Below are 19,952 nucleotides of genomic sequence, written 5' to 3' on the forward strand. Positions count from 1 at the left end.
CTTAGTTCCATCATTAATCGTTCATTAAGTACCCTATCCCAAACTGAGAAAATTAAATTTCTCTAATTCCACAGCAAATTCAATCACGGCATTTAACAAGAGGAAAAAAGATTATATCAAAAATTTTTTTTGAGTTTTAACATTGTGAGAACAGATTTTAACTACATTTTAATAACTTTGAGAAGTACGATATAATCCCAAATACTAAAGTAACTCAAAATCTGTAATCTCTAAAATGGCAGAAATATCTGTGTCCTGAAAAACTGGAAAAATGCACGTATCGAATATAGTTACTAGTTGCTTGATATATTATAATTTATAGTTATATTCATTAAATCTCAATTTAAAAAAAAAAAAAAAAGACCTTGTGTCTACTAAAAATAAACATAAAAATAAATTAGCTGGGCATGATTGTGTAGTCCTGGCTACTCAAGAGACTGGAGCGGGATGATCACTTGAGCTCAGGTGGATATGGCTGCAGTGAGCCATGATCACACCACTGCATTCCAGCCTGGATGAGAGAGCAAGAACCTGTTCCCCCAAAATAAGGAAATAAAAGAAAAGAAAACAAAATGTTTGAAACAACAAGCAAACCTGTTATAGCATATAAAATAGTTGATAGCATTTACTTGTATTCTTAGTTCTAATATTCATACTAGGGAAGGGACCCTGGGAAGTAAGGACCACTTGTGATGCAGGATCTAAACAGAAATTATTTAGGCAGATAGTGTGGGTAAAAGAGTCCTCGGTAAGCCTTTCCTTTTAACAAAAAGCAGCCCCCAAATCATTTCTAACAAAGAGCAGCCTGAAAAAGCAAGCTAGAATCTTGCACAGGTGAATGCCAGCAGCTGTGCCAACAGGAAAAGGCTACCTGGGGCTAGGCATGTTCAACATTGTGGCTCCATCTTTCTTTTTCTTTGTACAGTAAGGAACAGACAATATGGCACTGGCCAGGTAGAGAACCCAACTGCATACTAAAAGATCAGGGTGGGATGGACAGCTTCTTCACTGACTATGCAAACATCACACCTCTTCTGACCAACCTCTCGGGACCTATGTGAATCAGATACCACCTCCTCAAGCACATTCATAAAACCCTGTGCATTTCACCATGGAACTGGAAGACTCATTAAGGCGTTCCTCTCTCTCTCTGCAGGAGGGAGAGCTCTTCTCTTTTCTCTTTCTTTCGTCTATTAAACCTCTGCTCTTAAACTCACTTCTTGTGTGTCCACGCCCTCAATTTCCCTGGTGTGAGATGATGAACCTTGGGTATTTACCCCAGACAATGACACTGCTTCATTTGTTTTTGTCCATATTTTTATCCAGCACTTAATATCGTGACTGATATAGAAAAAGTAATCAATAAATGTTTGTTAAGAGAATAAATTAATGAAAGAACAAATAAACTTTTAAAAAGAACTGAAAAGAGCGCACTTACTATAAGCTAGAAGAACTGGGAGGCTGCGTTGTAAAGCACTACTGGCTTTGGACACAACCGAGGGGTTGAAACATGTTTTGAGCTGCGTGGCTTTGGGAAAGTTTATCCACCTTCCTGAGCTTCCATTTCTTCATAGCACTATGGAGAGAATAGTGTATTGTTAAGGTATTCTGAGTTGAGACAACTTGTACAGTGAGTGTAACACAATGGCAAGTACATTAGGGCCTAAAAATATCTTAGTTCTCCCTCTTGCCACTGACTCTTTTTGTAACTGGAAAAGTTACTTCCTCTCTCTAGCCTGTTTCCTTGTTCTTAAAGTAGGACTTGAAAAAAATCCCTCATGGGGCATGGCTCTTCCCTCCCTGCCTTCGCTCTCTGCAGTCACTGGTGGTGTGCACCCAGGTGTACCTGCCACTTCCCTCCAGGTCCTGGCTTTTGTATGTAGTCTGAGCCACGTGGGTCTCTTTCTCTTTCCTCCAGCTGCATCGCTCAATCCTGCATTTGTGTCACCTCGGTGTGGAGCTGGCATTCTGGACGATGTGGCGTGACTTCACACTGATGCCATTCCCTTCCCACCCAGCCAACCTTGCTTCCTTCTCCACCCGTGGAATAAGCCAGAATGCTAAAAGTGGGAGGGAAAAAGAGCACCAAGGTTAAGGAGGCAGTCCCTGACATTTATTAGTGGAATTTCTGTTTCTGTGATGAATGTAGAGATTTGGGGTGACTGCCTCTTAAGGTAATATATAGGGAGATGATGAACCCCAGTGTTTTCCTTAAAGATCCATCCAGCTTAGAGAAAGACAAACATATACAAAGTCAATATTGAAAAGACTGTATGCTAAGTGCTAGATAAATTCCAGACCCACAGAGTAGAGAGGAGGGGCAAGAGATGTGCTTGGACTTACAGTAGTGCAAAGGTTGCTGGAGCAGTGCCCTGAGCTGGCCCTTTAAGGACAGATAGGATTCACTCAGATCCTTGTGGGTGAATAGGCAGAGCCTTCCAGGGCTCCAACACTGATGGGGTTGTGGGGGAAGAGGGATTTTAAAAAAAGAGAGAAAAAGAGGGGAAAAAAATACCCTCATGTGCCAGGGATCCAGTCAAGGTGAAATACATACCTTAAAAAATACTTAAAAAAAATAAAGATCCAGGGCAGACCTCTGCTTTCAGCCAAGGTGGAGAAACAAAGACTGGATTTACCTCCGGCCTGAAACAATAAAAATACTAGACAATATATGTAAAACAACAGTTTTCAAGACACCAGACTGAGGCACTGAAAGACAGTGAGGCCTGAGAGATGAGAAAAAAATAATGCGAGCACTGCAATTGCCCGAACTATACCCTTGACAGAGTGTCCGGGCCACAGAGCAGGAAGGGAGAGCTGAAGCACTAGCAATCTCCCTGAGGCAGAGCGGAGCATCCCGGGATATCAAGGCAGTAAAAGATCACGGGACACAGCACCAGAAAAAAGAGAGAGAACCTCAGAGATGTGTAGAGGGCTCATCTCAAGCAATCATCCGAATACGGATTAGTGCAAACATGTCAGGAAAAGATTCAAGGCCAGAAAAGAACCACCCAAAAAGGGTTAAAAGAAATAGTATTGAAGTGGTCCTCATAGAGTTAACAAGAATTTTGAACAGAAATTTATAATTAAGCATTAATCAAGCTGTACTTTGGCCCACTTCCTTGTAACTGAAAGTCACGGTAGCACTAGATACTGACCATTTGCATCCCCATTGTTCCAATAGGTGGCATCTCAAAAATTGCTTGTTTTTTGGATCCCAAATTCCGGCAAAACAGCTGATGTCAACCAGTTTGAAGACCCCCATAGAAGACGTGAATCTCATGAGAATACACTGTCTTCATCACCTTGTCCCATGACTTTGATATAGGAGTTAAGAAGAAATTACTCAGGCAGATAGTGAGGGTACCGGATTCCTTGGTTAGGTTTTCCCTTTTAATGAAAAGCAGCCCCCTAACAATTTTCTAACAGAGCAGCCTGTAAAATCAAGCTGCAGGTGTAGACAAGCAAGCTGGAAGCTTGCACGGGTGAATGCCGGCTAGGAAGAGGCATGTTCAAAATGGCGGCTCCATCTTCCCTTCTTTCTTTGTCAGCTATGTATACTGTAAGGAGCAGACAAGATGGCCCCAGCTAAATTGAAAGCCCATTTGCATACTAAGATTAAGGTGAGGTAACCAGCCTTTCCCCACCCTCACCACTCTATATAAACATCACACCTGGTTGAACCAGTCTGTAGGCCCTATGTAAATAAGGGTCTGCCTCCGCAAGCCTGCCTATAAAATCTTCTGTGATCCACTGCTTTTGCCTTTTTCTGACACCTCTTTCACAAGGGAGAGGGAGCTACTTGCCTCTCTCTTTTATTCTATTAAACTTTCTGCTCCTTAACCCACTCCATGTCTGTGTGTCCATGTTGTAATCTTCTTGACTACGAACCCCAGGTATTTACCCCAGACAACGATGTGCTGCTTCCACTTCACCTTGCATACTTTGGCCAATCAACAATCTCCACGCTTCAGCCCATTCCAAAGCCCTTAAAAACCCTAGTCCTAAACTTCTTGGGGAGGTACATTTGAGGTTTCCTCCCAGCTCTTCATTTAGCAGCCCTATGATTAAACCTTTCTCTGCTACAATCCAGTATCTCAGTGTACTGATTTGTCATGCACATCAGATAATGAACCTATTATGGTTTGTTCATGATGCTCACATGGATCAAAAACAATGCTGTTCCCACTGGGCAGACTTGAAAACCTCACAGTTCACAGGGCTAAAGTACTGAGAAAGCTCTTAATACTGTCCTAGACTATACATGAATCTAGTCTCACCTAGCAAACCTCAGGAGCAAGGTCCAGCAGCATCGATCTATTTCAAATATCTTAATTGAGCCCTTTAATAAAGCTCAAGAAAATTTAAAGGAATACAAAAATGTCCAGGACACAGGGTAAAATTCACAGTGTCTGACATCCAATACAAAGTTACCAGATACACAAAGGAGCTGCAAAATATGGCCCATACTAAGGAGAAAATGCCAATCAATCCAAACTGACCCAGAACTAATAGGGAAATTAGAATTAGCAGAGAAAGACAATGAAAAAGTTATTATAACTCTATTTCATATGTTCAAAAAGTTAAGATATAGAAAGTAAGATATAAATGACTAAATCAAACTTCTAGAGATAAAAACTACAATATTTAGAATGTGGTTAATAACATTTCTAAGAGGTCATTGGTTTAGACCGAGTTCCTGCATTAGGCCCAGCAGACCAAATCAAAATGGAGTCATTCAGACTGAAGTTCCACACCACCAAGCTGAAACTACATTGTTTGTCTAACCTGCCAAGAAATTAAGAGAAAAAGAGAGGGATCATAGTCAAATCTCCAAATAGGGAAGTTTTAGCTAGCATGATAAGGAAGTCCTCTCTGCTTTAACCTTTACAGGAAAAGTAACTTTGAAATGTCCAATTTGCTTTTGTTATTCTGTTCTCTTTTTTGGCCCTTCTGTCTATACAGCCAACGTCCTCTGCTCAGCTCATCAGAACACTCATTCTATTTTGTAGAATGAAGTGCTGCCCAATTCCAGATTGCAAATAAATGCCAATTAACATCTTTAACTCAGATGTGTTGTAATTTTGTCTTTTTTTTTCAGATGAAAAATACGCTGGATAGAATCCAATAACAGCAGATAAGATTTTGTTCCCTCCACCCTCCCCTATTTTCCAAAAAAGAATAAGGAATTTGAATACATAGCAATAAAGGTTATCCAAAAAGAAACACATAGAGAAAAAAAGAATTTTAAAAATGTACAGAGCAAAAGTGCACTGTGGGGATAACTTCAAGCAGCTTGTTCTATGCATAACTAAAGTCTCCAGGGGAAAGGAGAGAGTTGGAAGATAGGAAAAAGTATTTGAAAAGATACTAGCCAGAAAATTACTAAAGTTGATTTTTTTTTTTTTTTGAGACAGAGTCTCATTTTGTCACCAGGCTCCAGGTTAGAGTGCAATGGTGCGATCTCAGCTCACTGCAACCTCCATCTCCCAGGTTCAAGCAATTCTCCTGCCTCAGCCTCCCAAGCAGCTAGAACTACAGGTGTGCACCACCACGCTCAGCTAATTTTTGTATTTTAGTGGAGATGGGTTCTCACTATGTTGGCTAGGATGGTCCCGATCTCTTGACCTCGTGATCCTCCCGCCTCAGCCTCCCAAAGTGCTGGGATTACAGGCATGAGCCACTGTGCCTGGCTAAAGTTGATTTAAAAAAAAAAAAAAACAAACTATGAACCCAAAGTTCCCAGAAGCTCAATAACTGAAAATAAGAAATATGAAGAAAGCATACCAAGACATGTTATAGTCAAATTGTTCAAAACCAATAATAAAGACAAAATCTTAAAAGCAACTGGGGTGAGTGCAGGGGGAAGATATATTATATGCAGAAAAAAGTATAGGAATTACAGCAGATTTCTCCTTCAAAATAATGTGGGCAAAAACACAGTGGAGAAATATCTTTAATATACTGACAGAAAAAATTGTCAACCTGGAATTTTCTACACAGTGAAAATGCCTTTCTAGAGCAAAGGTAAAACAAAGACTTTTTCATACATAAAAAAGCTAAAAAAAAAAATAGAAGGCCCATATTATAAGAAGTGTTAAATGACATTCTTCAAGCACAATGAAAATGATACGAGGTGGGGCCAGGCACGGTGGCTCATGCACTTTGGGGGGCTGAGGTGGGTGGATCGTGAGGTCAAGAGATCGAGACCATCCTGGCCAACATGGTGAAACCCCATCTCTACTAAAAATACAAAAAATCAGCTGGGCATGGTAGCACATGTCTGTAGTCCCAGCTGCTCAGGAGGCTGAGGCAGGAGAATCACTTGAATCTGGGAGGCAGAGGTTGCAGTGAGCCGAGATCGTGCCACTGCACTCCAGCCTGGTGACCCACATGTCTGATAGAGAACTTGTATCCAAAGTATATAACTCCCAAAGCTCAATAAGAAGAAATCAAACAACTCTCCCCAAAATGGGCAAAATATTTGAACAGAACTTTACCAAAAAAAAAAAAAAAAAAAGAATGGCAAGTAAGCAAGTGAAAAATGTTCTGTATCATTAGTTATAAGGGCCATGAAAATCAAAACCACAACGATATATCCCTCCTCAACAATTAGAATGGTGAACACAAGAAGACTGAATACCAAATGTTGAAGATGATACAGATGAACTTGAACTCTCCTGGGTCACTGATAGGAGTAGAAAATGGCACAACTATTTTCGTAAGTAGTTTGGCATTTTCTTAATAAGTTAAACATACACTACCACACAGTCCAGTCATTCCCTTCCTAGGTAGGTGTCCAAGAGAAATGAAAACACATCCACACAGACTCATACATGAATGTTCATAGCAACTTTATTTGTAATACCCTCAAGCTGGAAACAGCCCAAATGTCCATCAACAGGCAAATGGATAAAGAACCATGGAATACTACTCAGCAATAAAAATGAATGAACTACTGATACATGCAACAAACTGTATTCATCTCGAAATCACTAGGTTGAGTGAGAGAAACTGCATTAAAAAAGATTACATGCTGTATGTGCCAATTTATATAAAATTCTGGAAAATGCAAATAATCGGGAATAACAGAAGATCTGCTACCAAGCATCCCCTTCCCCCGGGGTGGGAAGGAGTGGAGGGTATGATCACAAGGGGACATAAGGAAATTTTGGGGGTGAAGGATATGTCCATTATTTTGATGTGGTGATGATGTCACAGGTGTATGCATAAGTCTAAACTTATCAAATCGTCCACTTAACAATTGAGATATTCAGTGATAGCCCAATAAAGCTGTTGAAAACAACATGTGCTACAGCAAGAAGTGGCTGTGATCAGCCTGGGTATCCTCCTGGAGATGCTGCAGATCAAGGCAGACTGCAACAGCCACCACTCCGGAGCCCCCTGCCGGTCAGGGAGATGTTCTACGCATCTCACCTACCAGCTCTGTGACTCATATCTGGGTGGGAGAACTGTAGTAAAGTTTTTGAGTTGGCAAATCCAAAGCACAAGACACCAGTGAAGGCCATGTTCACCATAAGACCTTATCTGAAAAGCCAATTTGACGCACTCACTCCTTCCAGCCCACCCACTTCCTCCCAGCAGATGCCAGCGAAGCCTGCCCTAGGCCTGGTGATCTGGCCTCCCTGTCTACTCCAAGCATCTTGCCTTCTCCACCACTGAAAACTGTTCTCCAGAAAATAAAAAAATAAAAAATAAAAATCACTATAAAAGGCATCAGCATGGCCCCACACCAGGCTTTAACGGGCAAATTTGTATGAGCAAGGGCAAAATGAAGGGCAGCAAGAAAAACACTGAATTAAAAGCCACTTAAATTAAGAATTCAATAGCAGCCACTTAACTAATAAATAGTATTCCTCTCTGCCATTGATTGACTCAGGATTGTAATGAAGAGTTCCAGGGGCAACAGCGGAATGTTTTAATTCATGGGATAAACGTCACCAACTCTTGGGTCCCTAAGATTGAATGTGTTGGAGAAAAGCGGAATGGAGAGCCCACAGGAATTAATTCTTGGAACATCCCTGCAGGGTCAGCATTATTATACCCTGCTTCTAGGTGGATTTAATATCTCAAGTGCCGGGCAGGGCGCCGTGTGCCCACAGGGGCTCCGTGATTATTATTAAGTGATGATGGGGCAGATAGACTACAGCTGGAGCTCACACTGGATCAGCTATCTTATTTATTTCCAAGTTAAGAGACTGAACAAATGGACTGTTGTTATTATCATGGTGATGATTATTGCCGTGGTGCATAATAATGGCTTGGTGCTGCCAGAACTATGTGGGAAAGACTGCCCTAAGTCACTGGCTCCAGAGAGAGTTGTTCTCACGGGATGATGCTGTGCGAAATAAGAGTTCATCTGAAGGATTCCCCGGATTACCACCCTACACCCCCACCCAACAGCTGTGCCTGGAGGCCTCTCCTCGGAGCCACTCCATGCATCACAGAGCATCTTCAGGGCATGGACACTAGGCTACCAAATAGACCCTAAGCTCTCACTGTCCCTGCTCTTTACGAAGCAAGTGCCAGGTAGCATCAGCTCAGGCTCTGTGGGCTCCCCAAACACCCCATTAAGCAGGACATGGTGGTCACAGAAAGGCATTTGGGGGATGTGAGCACTCGGAATCTTCCACATCATCATTAAGATCTATTTTCTGCACCAAATGGGAGAGGTAGGCCCAGCCTTTGCATTCCTTGCACAGAATGTCTTGAACTGGTGTCATCTTAGCGTCTATGGATGCAGGCAGAACAGAAGAGTCAGAAGAAAGGTGTAGAGGGGACGGAGGTCCTCTTGCCTATCCTCTGAGACATTCCAGTGTATCTAGTCACAGGGCTAGGATTCACATCCCTAGAAAGTCACAGGAGTATGTGAAGAAAACATGAACATGGAAAAGATACTGAGATATCCTTACTCCCATTTTACAATGGCTGTCTCATTGTATGTACAGCTGAGGAAACTGAGGCACAAGGGAGTAAAATGACTGGCTCAAGACTGCACAGCAAGAGCATGGCAGAGATGGATGTGAACCCAAGCTCTCTGGCTCACAGCCCACCCTGGCGCACCATGCTTCCTGTCTCAGGAGAGTTCAGTGAAGTTGAAGGATGGAATACTTGGACAGTGGCCCATAACCAAGCAACAGGGGTATCTTGACCACTTATGGTGTCCATGCCATGTTGTCTTGCCCTGCTGGGATACTGGAAGAAACCTACTACTTCCCTGTCCTCAGAGAGCTTGCTGTCTCACTAAGGAGATGAGGCCTACCCATAAGAAATCCTCCAAGACAAACACCAGGTACTATATGAAATCAAGGCTCATACAGATGATGTGGAAATGCTCAGAAAACAGCACCAGTATAGAGTGGCCTCATCTTAGAGTTAACCCTACAGACTTACTTTATAAAAAAGGAAATTATCAGCAGTCACAGAAATGTTGCTCAGCCTTTCTTTCCTGTGTGACATACACAACAGATAAGAATCTGTTAACACACAACCATTAACCCAATTTAAGTTTGAGAAGACAGCATGTCCCTGTCACTCCATGTTGCTATGTTTTGTCTTTAGGGCTATGTGGCCAGATGGAGGCAGTTTCTGGTCCTACCAAGACCAACCTACAGAGCATCCCCCAGACCAGTCATAGAGCCTGACAGTGCCCAGCAGCCAGAATCACTGGATGCAGAACCTGTGAGCCGAGAGCACCGGCTGGGCCTTGCTGCAGAGCTGTTTACCTTGTATCCACTCTGTCTTCTCATGCTCCCACCACCAGAATACCTTCTGTGCCCACTCAGCACAACCTGCACCTGGCCTGTCCCAGGTTGCTCACAGCATGAGCCACTATTCCTCCCTGGCCTAGAGTGGTCCCAGCTCCCATGGGAACCATGGGCTCCAGCCTGATTAAACTCCTCACTGTCCCACAACCACCATAAAAGTTCCTATCCCCAGTGCTTGGAAGACACTTTCCCCCACCTAGCAAGGCCTTCATGCCTCTCCTTCTGGCTAAACCATCCCCCACACCCTGACTGCCTCAGCCCACATCGATCTTTCTGTCCTCTGGGTTCCCAGTACACTTGCAAGTAGCATCACTCACGTGGCACCGGCACAAGCTGCTCATGTTGGCAGGGAGATGATGGTGTGGCTTCCTCGTGATTATCAGCAACCTGAGGGCAGTATCACACTGTGCTCTCTCTGCATCCATTCTGCAGCCACTCCCCCAGACACTGGAGTTAAGGATTAGAGTACACGGAACTGTCTCTTCTTTTTCTCAGACGAAGGAATAGAGGATCCTCAAAACTGACTTAATGAATGCATGCAGCTGAGCTCTCTTGTGTCCTGAAAATGACCTTCCTGACCTCCTTCCTGCCTCTCTCAACAACCTTTCACAGCAGAGTCCTGAGGGGGTGAGCTATCTCGCTCTTGACACTAGGAACTCTGTCTATTCATGTCCCCATGGCTCCTTGGTGACAAAAAAGCTGCTAAAAAAACAAACTCAGCAGAAAAAAGCCAAGGACGAAGAGACGTAGACTCCCACACAATAACAGTGGGAGACTTTAACACTCCACTGTCAATATTAGACAGATCAATGAGACAGAAAATTAACAAGGATATCCAGGACTTGAACTCAGATCTGGACCAAGTGGACCTAATAGACATCTACAGAACTCTCTACCCCAAATCCACAGAATATACATTCTTCTCAGTACCACATCACACCTACTCTAAAATTGACCACATAATAGGAAGTAAATCACTTCTCAGCAAATGAAAAGAAATAAAATCATAACAAACAGTCTCTCAGACCACAGTGCAAACAAATTAGAACTCAGGATTCAGAAACTAACTCAGAACCACACAGCTTCAGGGAAATGGAACAACTGGCTGCTGAATGTCAACTGGATAAACAATGAAATGAAGGCAGAAATAAAGATGTTCTTTGAAACCAATGAGAATGAAGACACAACGTACCAGAATCTCTGAAACACATTTAAAGCAGTGTCTACAGGAAAATTTATAGCAATAAATGCCTATATGATAAGCAAGGAAAGATCTAAAATTGACACCCTATCATCAAAATTAAAAGAGCTAGAGGAGCAAGATCAAAAAAAACCTCAAAAGCTAGCAGAAGACAAGAAATAACTGAGATCAGAGCAGAACTGAAGGAGAAAGAGACACAAAAAAAAACCCTTCAAAAAATTAATAAATCCAGGAGCTGGTTTTTTGAAAAAATCAACAATAGACCACTAGCCAGATTAATAAAAATGAAAAGAGAGAAGAATCAAATAGATGAAATAAAAAAACAATAAAGGAGATATCACCACAGGTTCCACAGAAATATAAACTACAATCAGAGATTACTACAAACAACTCTATGCACATAAACCAGTAAACCTAGAAGAAATGGATAAATTCCTGGACACTTACACCCTCCCAAGCCTAAACCAGGAAGAAATTGAAATCTTGAATAGACCAATAACAAGGGCTGAAGTTGAGGCAGCAATTAATAGCCTACCAACCAAAAAAAGCTCAGGTCCCAACGGGTTCACAGCCGAATTCTACCAGACATACAAAGAAGAACTGGTACCATTCCTTCTGAAACTATTCAAAACAATACAAAAAGAGGGAATCCATCCCAAATCATTTTATGAGACCAACATCATCCTGATAACAAAACCTGGCAGAGACTCAACAAGAAAAGAAAACTTCAGGCCAATATTCATGATGAACATAGATGCAAAAATCTTCAATAAAATACTAGCAAACTGATTGTAATAGCACATCAAAAAGCTTATCCATCACGATCAAGTAGGCTTCATTCCAGGGATGCAAGGCTGGTTCAACATATGCAAGTCTATAAACATAATCCACCACATAAACAGAACCAAAGACAAAAACCACATGATTATTTCAATAGATGCAGAGAAGGCCTTCAACAAAATTCAACAGTTTTTTATGTTACAAATTCTCAATAAACTAGGTAATGAAGGAATGTATCTCAAAACAATAAAAGCTATTTATGACAAACCTACAGCCAATATCATACTGAATGGACAAAAACTGGAAGCATTCCCTTTGAAATCCAGTACTAGACAAGGATGCCCTCTCTCACCGCTCCTATTCAATATAGTATGGAAGTTCTAGCCAGACCAATTAGGCAAGAAAAAAAAATAAAGGGTATTCAATTAGGAAAGGAGGAGGTCAAATTGTCTTTATTTGCAGATGACATGATTGTAGATTTAGAAGACCCTATCATCTCAGCCCAAAATCTTCTTAAACTGATAAGCAACTTCAGCAAAGTCTCAGGATACAAAATCAATGTGCAGAAATCACAAGCATTCACATACACCAATAACAGACTTAAAGAGAGCCAAATCAAGAATGAACTGCCATTCACAATTGCTACAAAGAGAATAAAATACCTAGGAATACAACTAACAAAGGATGTAAAGGACCTCTTCAAGGAGAACTACAAACCATTGCTCAAGGAAATAAGAGAAGACACAAACAGATGGAGAAACATTCCATGCTCATGGTTAGGAAGAATCAATATCATGAAAATGGCCATACTGCCCCAAAGTAATATATAGATTCAATGCTATCACCATCAAGCTACCAATGACCTTCTTCATGGAACTGGAAAAAACCACCTTAAACTTCATATGGAACCAAAAAAGAGCCCACATAGCCAAGACAATCCTAAGCAAAAAGAACAAAGCTGGAGGCATCACATTACCTGATTTTGAACTATACTACAAGGCTATAGTAATCAAAACAGCATGGTACTGGTACCAAAACAGAGATATAGACCAGTGGAACAGAAGAGAGGCCTCAGAGGCAACACCACACTTCTACAACCATCTGATCTTTGACAAACCAGACCAAAAAAAAAAAAAAAGCAATGGGGAAAGGATTCCCTGTTTAATAAATAGTGTTGGGAAAATTGGCTACCAGTGTGCAGAAAGCAGAAACTGGACCCCTTCCTGACACCTTACACTAAAATTAACTCCAGATGGATTAAAGACTTAAACATAAGACCTAACACCATAATGAAACACCAGATGTAACCCCAGATGAAAACATAGGCAAAACCATTCAGGACATAGGCATAGGCAAGGACTTCATGACTAAAACACCAAAAACATTGGCAACAAAAGCTGAAATAGACAAATGGGACCTACTTAAACTCCAGAGCTTCTGTACAGCAAAAGAAACAATTATTAGAGTGAACCAGCAACTAACAGAATGGGAAAAAATTTTTGCAATCTACCCATCTGACAAAGGGCTAATATCCAGAATCTACAAAGAACTAAAACAGATTTACAAGAAAAAAACAAACAAACCCATCCAAAACTGGGCAAAAGATATGAACAGTCACTTTTCAAAAGAAGACATATATGAGGCCAACAAACACATGAAAAAATGCTCATTATCACTGATTATTAGAGAAACACAAATCAAAACCACATTGAGATACCACCTCATGCCAGTTAGAATGGCAATCATTAAAAAAAAATCTGGAGACAACAGATGCTGGAGAGGATGTGGAGAAAAAGTAACACTTTTACACTGTTGGTGGGAGTGTAAACTAGTTCAACCATTGTAGAAGATAGTGTGGTGCTTCCTCAAGGACCTAGAAATAGAAATTCCATTTGACCCAGCAATCCCATTACTGGGTATATATCCAAAGGATTATAAATCATTCTATTATAAAGACACATGTACACTTATGTTCATAGTGGCACTGTTTACAATAGCAAAGACCTGGAACCAACCCAAATGCCCATCAACGATAGATTGGACAAGGAAAATGTGGCACATGTACACCATGGAATACTATGCAGCCATAAAAAATGATGAGTTTGTATCCTTTGTAGGGACATGGATGAATCTGGAAACCATCATTCTCAGCAAACTAACACAAGAACAGAAAATCAAATATCGCATGTTCTCACTCACAGGTGGGTGTTGAACAATGAGAACATATGGACACAGGGAGGGGAACACCACACAGGGGTCTGTTGGTGGGGGCCAAGGGAGTGACAGCAGGGAGGGTGGGGAGGTCGAGGAGGGATAACATGGGGAGAAATGCCAGATGTAGGTGACTGGGGGATGAAGGCAGCAAACCACACTGCCATGTGTGTACCTATGCAACAATCCTGCATGATCTGCACATGTACCCCAGAACCTAAAGTACAATTAAAAAAAAGAAAAAGAAAAAAGCCAAGGATATAAACAGACAATACATAGGAGGAAAAACAAACCATAAACCAACATATTAAATAGTTAGTAATAGATTAGCAATCAAAGATATGCAAATTAAACCACTTAAGCCCCACAAATGCAAAGTAAGGCAATAATATTATACCAATTTATAGCTATAAATTAGCCCCCAAAAGGGAGTTAATAAATCAAATGCTGGTAGGACTGTAGACAAGTGAGAACATTCATAAATGGCTAGTGACATTAAAATCTGGTACAACATTTGGGTAAAATATTTTGCAAAACACACCAAGACCCATAAAGATATCTGTACCCATTAACCTGTAATCCTACTACTGGGACTTCATCCTAAAAGAAGGAACAGAAATCTGCAGTCCTGCCATTGCTGAGTCAGCACTACCTAAGGCCTGTGATTGCTAATACCTCCAGTGTGTGGGTGACATCTCTATAGTCAATTAATGAGCCAATCTTCATAAGATATTACATTAGCCAGCCTGGCTAACATCAATTACAGTCAGAAGCTGAGAGGTAATCATGAGGGGAGTAAGACTGAGCTGCTGTTTAAAATGACCACAGAATCAAATCACCTTTATGAGCACAACTGGGATAAATCAGAGAGAAACAAAGAAAGGAGCACTCGCCGCATGTCACTCCCCACAGCTGGCTCTGTGTCACAGCCCATCCTCACAGATGCAGCCAGGCTCGCCCGCCTGCTCTGGGATGCCAAAGCCCCACTCCCCAGGCTTGGCTTGACGAGGGACCGTCTGGGGTCTTCTGAGGGGCTGGGATTCAGCTGTCAGACACGATCCAGATTTTGCAGAGGTGGAAAATAGCTTCCCCATGTGCTGGAAAGCAGTGCTTCGGAAACCTGGCTGCAGGGGTTTGGTTAAGGGAGGCTGAGAAGGGCTACCACCAAGTCACCATGGCAACAGCCTCCCTGGCATCACCCTCCCCCTAACCCAGCCAGCCCCCACCAACTGGTCTGCTCACATGGGGGGTGGTGACTAACTACATCTTCCTTTGGCAGACACTCCCCCATGGACTGTGCCTGGGAGCCAGCCAAAAGGGCAGCCTGTAGAATCTTCTGCCTTCACAGGGCACTTTGCAAAGCTCTTTTCCATCTGTTGTCTCAATCAACCCCCACCACCGAAAGCGAAGTGGAAGGACGGGGGGCCCAAGTCCTTGGCTGCAGATGAGAAAGTGAAAGAACGGTTAAGCCACCTGGAAAGCTCATGGGGAAGTGAGACCTACCTCTCTGGGAGAGAGACAGTGGGTGGAGATGCGGAGAGAGAAGGGACCTGCCTTCTAGTCCTGGCAGTGCCAGGGAGGTCTCCACTGGAACTGAAAAGCCTAGTTTTAGCAAGAATCAACCCCATCATTGTTATCTAATCACCTGCCTTTGGCAAGAATCCTGTTAAGACTGTTTGGCAAGAATCCCTCTACTCTCCATTAGTAATTTCCTAACTCTGCTCCTGCAACTCTGCTCTTTAACTGGAAGTCCCCAATTGTCCTTGTTGTGTTTGGGATTCTCTATGCTGAAGTCTCTTTTCTTTTACTGCAATAGTTTCCAATTAAAATCTGTCTTTACCACTTTAGTGTCTGGCTGTGGTTTTCTTTCCCAATAGTCAATACGTTCAGCAATTCAGAAGCTAGAGCACAGGAGTTCAAGTCTTGGTTCATCTCTGATTTTCACTTAAACTGGGCGAGTTATTTATGCTCTCTGAGCCAGTTTGCTCATCTCTAGAACAGGGATTGTAACAGAACATACCCCAGAGGAGAACTAAATGAGATCATACAGGTAAAGTGCTGAGCCCAGTGCTGGCCTGTGGGGAGGGTGCAATAAATGAGACCAGTCTTTCTTATAATCACACTGAAAATAAAACTCACAAGGGAAAGGACATGGCATTGCTCCTGCAGCCATCCTGTCAAAGAGGTACCTCTGGAATAGAATCATGCCAACATCAGACCAACCTTCAATGAGGGGCACTTACAAAATAACTGGCCGGTATTCTGCAAAATAGCATTCAGGCCATGGGAGTCAGGGAAAGACTGAGAAACTGCTCACAGAGTGCAGGAGACTAAAGACACACGCCAATTCGCTGCACTGTATGATGCTGCACTGTGTGATTGTGCACTGGGCCCTTTTGATGAAAGGACATCATTGAGACACTTGTACAACTTAATGAGGATCTGAGGATCATGAAGTAGCAGCAAATCAGTGTGAATTTCCTGGTTTTGATGGCTGTGGTGTGGTTCTATAGGAGAATGTTCTCATTCATAGGAAATGCACACTAAATAATATTCTGGGATAATGGAGTAGTCGGGCTGGCAATCTAATTGCAAATGGTTCAGGGGTGAGGGAAGGCTCCTTGTACTGCATTTGTGCCTTTTCTGTAGGTTTGAGATTGCTTCAAAATTTTAAAAATTCAAAAGTAATTTTAAAATGAAATAAAGCTGATGCTCAGAGAGGTTTAAGTGGTCAATGGAGCTAGGACCCACCAACACCCAGGCCTCCGATCCCACAAGTGCTCTTCCCACTGACTCCTCGGTCTGGGGGGAGGCATCCAGGAGGCAACTGAGAAGTAGTATTGCAAGGTCTTGGGTTCCGGCCCCCAGTCTCACTCTGTCGCCCAGGTTGGAGTTCAATGGCCCGATCTCAGCTCACCGCAACCTCCGCCTCCCAGGTTCAAGCTATTCTCCTGCCTCAGCCTCATGAGTAGCTGGGATTACAGGCATGTGCCACTGCGCCAGGCTAATTTTGTATTTTTAGTAGAAACGGGGTTTCTCCATGTTTGTTAGGCTGGTCACAAACTCCCGACCTCAGGTGATCCCCCTCCCTCAGCCTCCCAAATGCTGGGATGACAGGCATGAGCCACTGTGCCAGCTGAGCCTGAGGTTCTTAACACAGGCAACACTACACCCCAGATGTTGGAAACAAAGGTGCCAAATAACCTGCAGTGCCTCCACAATCCCACCCAGCCAAGACTTGGTCTGCATTCTAGCACTGTAGAGAAACCAGACTTGGTTTTGTTCATAATTTCAGCAGGAGTTACTCACCATTGTAAAAGAAATCTCACCACAATAGCAGTGCTGCTCTTAGCACCTGAGCTGTCCACATAACCTCCCCTAGCATTCGTACCAAATCAGTGGCTCCAGGCATAGGGGCACACTTCAGACCACTTCATTATGTCTCTTAGTCTACTCCTGCCTAAGCACTGACAGAGTGAAATACACACAGTTTTATTACAAGTTACTTTCCTTTTACATCTGTTTAATGTTACAGGTAGCTACATAGAATGGGTTTTTTTTTAGTTTTATGTGTAGGTAGGTTTACATGTATTTATGAGTCTTATTTCAGTCTAGTAAAAAGGAGTATTATAAGATACGTGTTATTACAAAAAAGGACACTGGGTCTTCAATGGGACATACACCCTAACAGGCTCCACCCCAACAGGCTCCACCCCATTCTTTTAAAGGATTACATAATACTCTATAACTCAACCATTCCTCTACTGATAGACACTGAGGTCACTTGATGTTCATTTCCATGTTCACTGCTGCAAATATGGCTGCAGTGAACATCCTGATATCTGCCCTCTTTGACTCATGATTAGCTTCGGCTGTAGGTCAAGTTAGATCAATGCATGAGGTCATCTTCTTCTAGCCCAGCCTCCTCCATTGCTCATCAGATATCCCCCTCAGCACCACAGAAAACTACATAACAGAAGAGTTTTCTTTTCCATTTCTTGTCCAGGCCTTCCCACTGTCAATACTGACCAGTCCCTGGCAACAATTCATCTGGCATCAGATAATGCATGTGCTCACTGCTTGACAGCAAAACCTCTCAACAGTTCTATTTGACTAAAATTGATGGGCAGGTATAAAGAGTGGCTTGGCACCACACTCTCAGCTGGAGTTTGCACAAAGTGAAATGCATTTTCGTCTGGCAGCAAAGTCTTTTCATGGCTGGGTCTTCACTGATGTTAATATGGTAGCCAAGGCCAGAGAAATAAAGGAAACCCACATTCTCCTTCCCACTCTCACTCACCTGGCTTCTCCTGAAGGGCTCCTCTGAGCACATCATGTTCTGGTTTGCAGGTTGAAAGACACACCAACATGTGTCTCCACCAATCTCACATGTTGATATCCTAACTCCCAAAGACGTGGTGTTAGAAGGTAGTGGAGCCTTTGGGAGGTGATTAGGTCATGAGGGTGAATCATTCCTGAATGGGATTAGAACTCTCATAAAAGAGACCTCTGGGTCCTTCAACCCTTATACCATGTGATGACACAGCAAAAAAAACAGCTGTTTGTCAGCTAGGATGCAGCCCCCACCAGACACCAAATCTGCTGGCACCTCGATCTTGGACTTCCAGCTTCTAGAATGGTGAGAAATGCATGTCTTTTGTTGGTAAGTCCCCCAGTTTATGGTATTCTGTGACAGCAGCCCAAATGGCCAAAGGCAAAAGGCCTTTCAGATTTCTAGCTTCTAAATGTCTCTATCTCAGAGATATGAATTGCGAGCATTCTCCATAAGCCAGTATTCAAGATCTATCAGCCATTTTGGCAGCTGGGCACAATATTTAGCAAACATAGTTTCCACAGGCAAATGAGAACAAGTTTGAGGTGACATCTTTGGAAACAGCAAGCTATACGCTTGTTTAAGTGTTGCGTTTCAAAGTCCAACTTTTCACAATTACAAGCACTTCTGTTGCCCCATATCATTCATGTATTAATTTATTCACTATACAGACAGAGAAGACTATGAAAGAGTCTTTGCATGGGACACTTGTTTAAAATGGCAAGACAAATTTTATTCAAGTTGTCACATTAGGAGAGAGAGACTTTGGCACAGAACTGAGCTCAACTTTGAATATAGCAGAGGCAGCTGGGGATTTATAGCCAAGGAGCAAAGTGAGGGGGTCAGTGGGTGGAAATAACTAAGAACTTGATTAGACATCAAGGGCAGGGTATTCTTGCTAAACTGGCCTAACAGGATTCTTGCTAAAGGCAAGTTGAGGGCTTATATCAAGGGTGAGGGATAAGGAAGTGGATTAGATATCAAGGGTAATCATATATCAGGTTGGGGGTGATTCTCAATAAACTGGCTCAGCAGAATTCTTTGCTAAAACTGGGCTCAGCTGGCCATAGTCAAAGCTTAGGCTAGAAGGAGGTTTAGAGGAGCCTGACTAAAGTTTGTCAAGGAAAGCATCCTTGTCAAGACATATACATGTAAATGTGGGTGTAGATACAAAGGTAGATGTAGATATATCTCTCTATGCATCTATATACATATGCATATTGTACTAGTCCATTGTGATGCCATAACAAAATATCTTAGACTGGTTAATCTGTCGGCAACTGAAATTTATTGCTCACAATTTTAGTAGCTGGGAAGTCCAAGATCAAAGCACCAGCAGATTTGGTATCTAGGAAGGGCTTGCTCTCTTTCTTTTTTCTTTTCTTTTCTTACTTTTTTTTTTTTTTGGAAGGGTCTTGCTCTACTGCCCAGGTTGGTGTGCAGTGGTATAATCTTGGCTCACTGCAACCTCTGCCTCCCAGATTCAAGTGATTCTCATGCCTCAGCCTCCCAAGTAGCTGTGACCACAGGCATGTGCCACCATGACCGGCTAACTTTTTTGGTATTTTTAGTAGAGACAGGTTTTTGGCTTTTGGCCAGGCTGGTCTCAAACTCCTGGCCTCAAGTGATCCACCCATCT

The 19,952-nt window shown here is 42.5% G+C and overlaps 2 protein-coding genes across 23 annotated transcripts in view; one reads left to right on the forward strand and one right to left on the reverse strand.

Moving 5' to 3' along the window:
* The window catches only part of ZBTB7C (zinc finger and BTB domain containing 7C), a 388,369-nt gene that overhangs the window by 231,457 nt on the left and 136,960 nt on the right, over positions 1-19,952 (reverse strand). For 13 of the 22 annotated variants that reach the window (XM_078346942.1, XM_035270992.3, XM_035270995.3 and 10 more), the window contains one exon: positions 1,439-1,576. The exons of the other annotated variants lie outside the window; for them this stretch is intronic. The gene's annotated coding sequence lies outside the window, so the exon portion shown is untranslated. The remainder of the gene's footprint in view (positions 1-1,438; positions 1,577-19,952) is intronic. 22 annotated transcript variants of the gene reach the window in all.
* On the forward strand, positions 1,579-2,095 carry ZBTB7C-AS2 (ZBTB7C antisense RNA 2). The gene is given in 4 exon segments (XM_035271001.2): positions 1,579-1,700; positions 1,702-1,865; positions 1,868-1,938; positions 1,940-2,095. Coding segments are annotated over 4 exon segments (513 nt in total).

This window comes from Callithrix jacchus, chromosome 13, assembly GCF_049354715.1.
Source record: "Callithrix jacchus isolate 240 chromosome 13, calJac240_pri, whole genome shotgun sequence".
NCBI classification, from domain to species: Eukaryota; Metazoa; Chordata; class Mammalia; order Primates; family Cebidae; genus Callithrix; species Callithrix jacchus.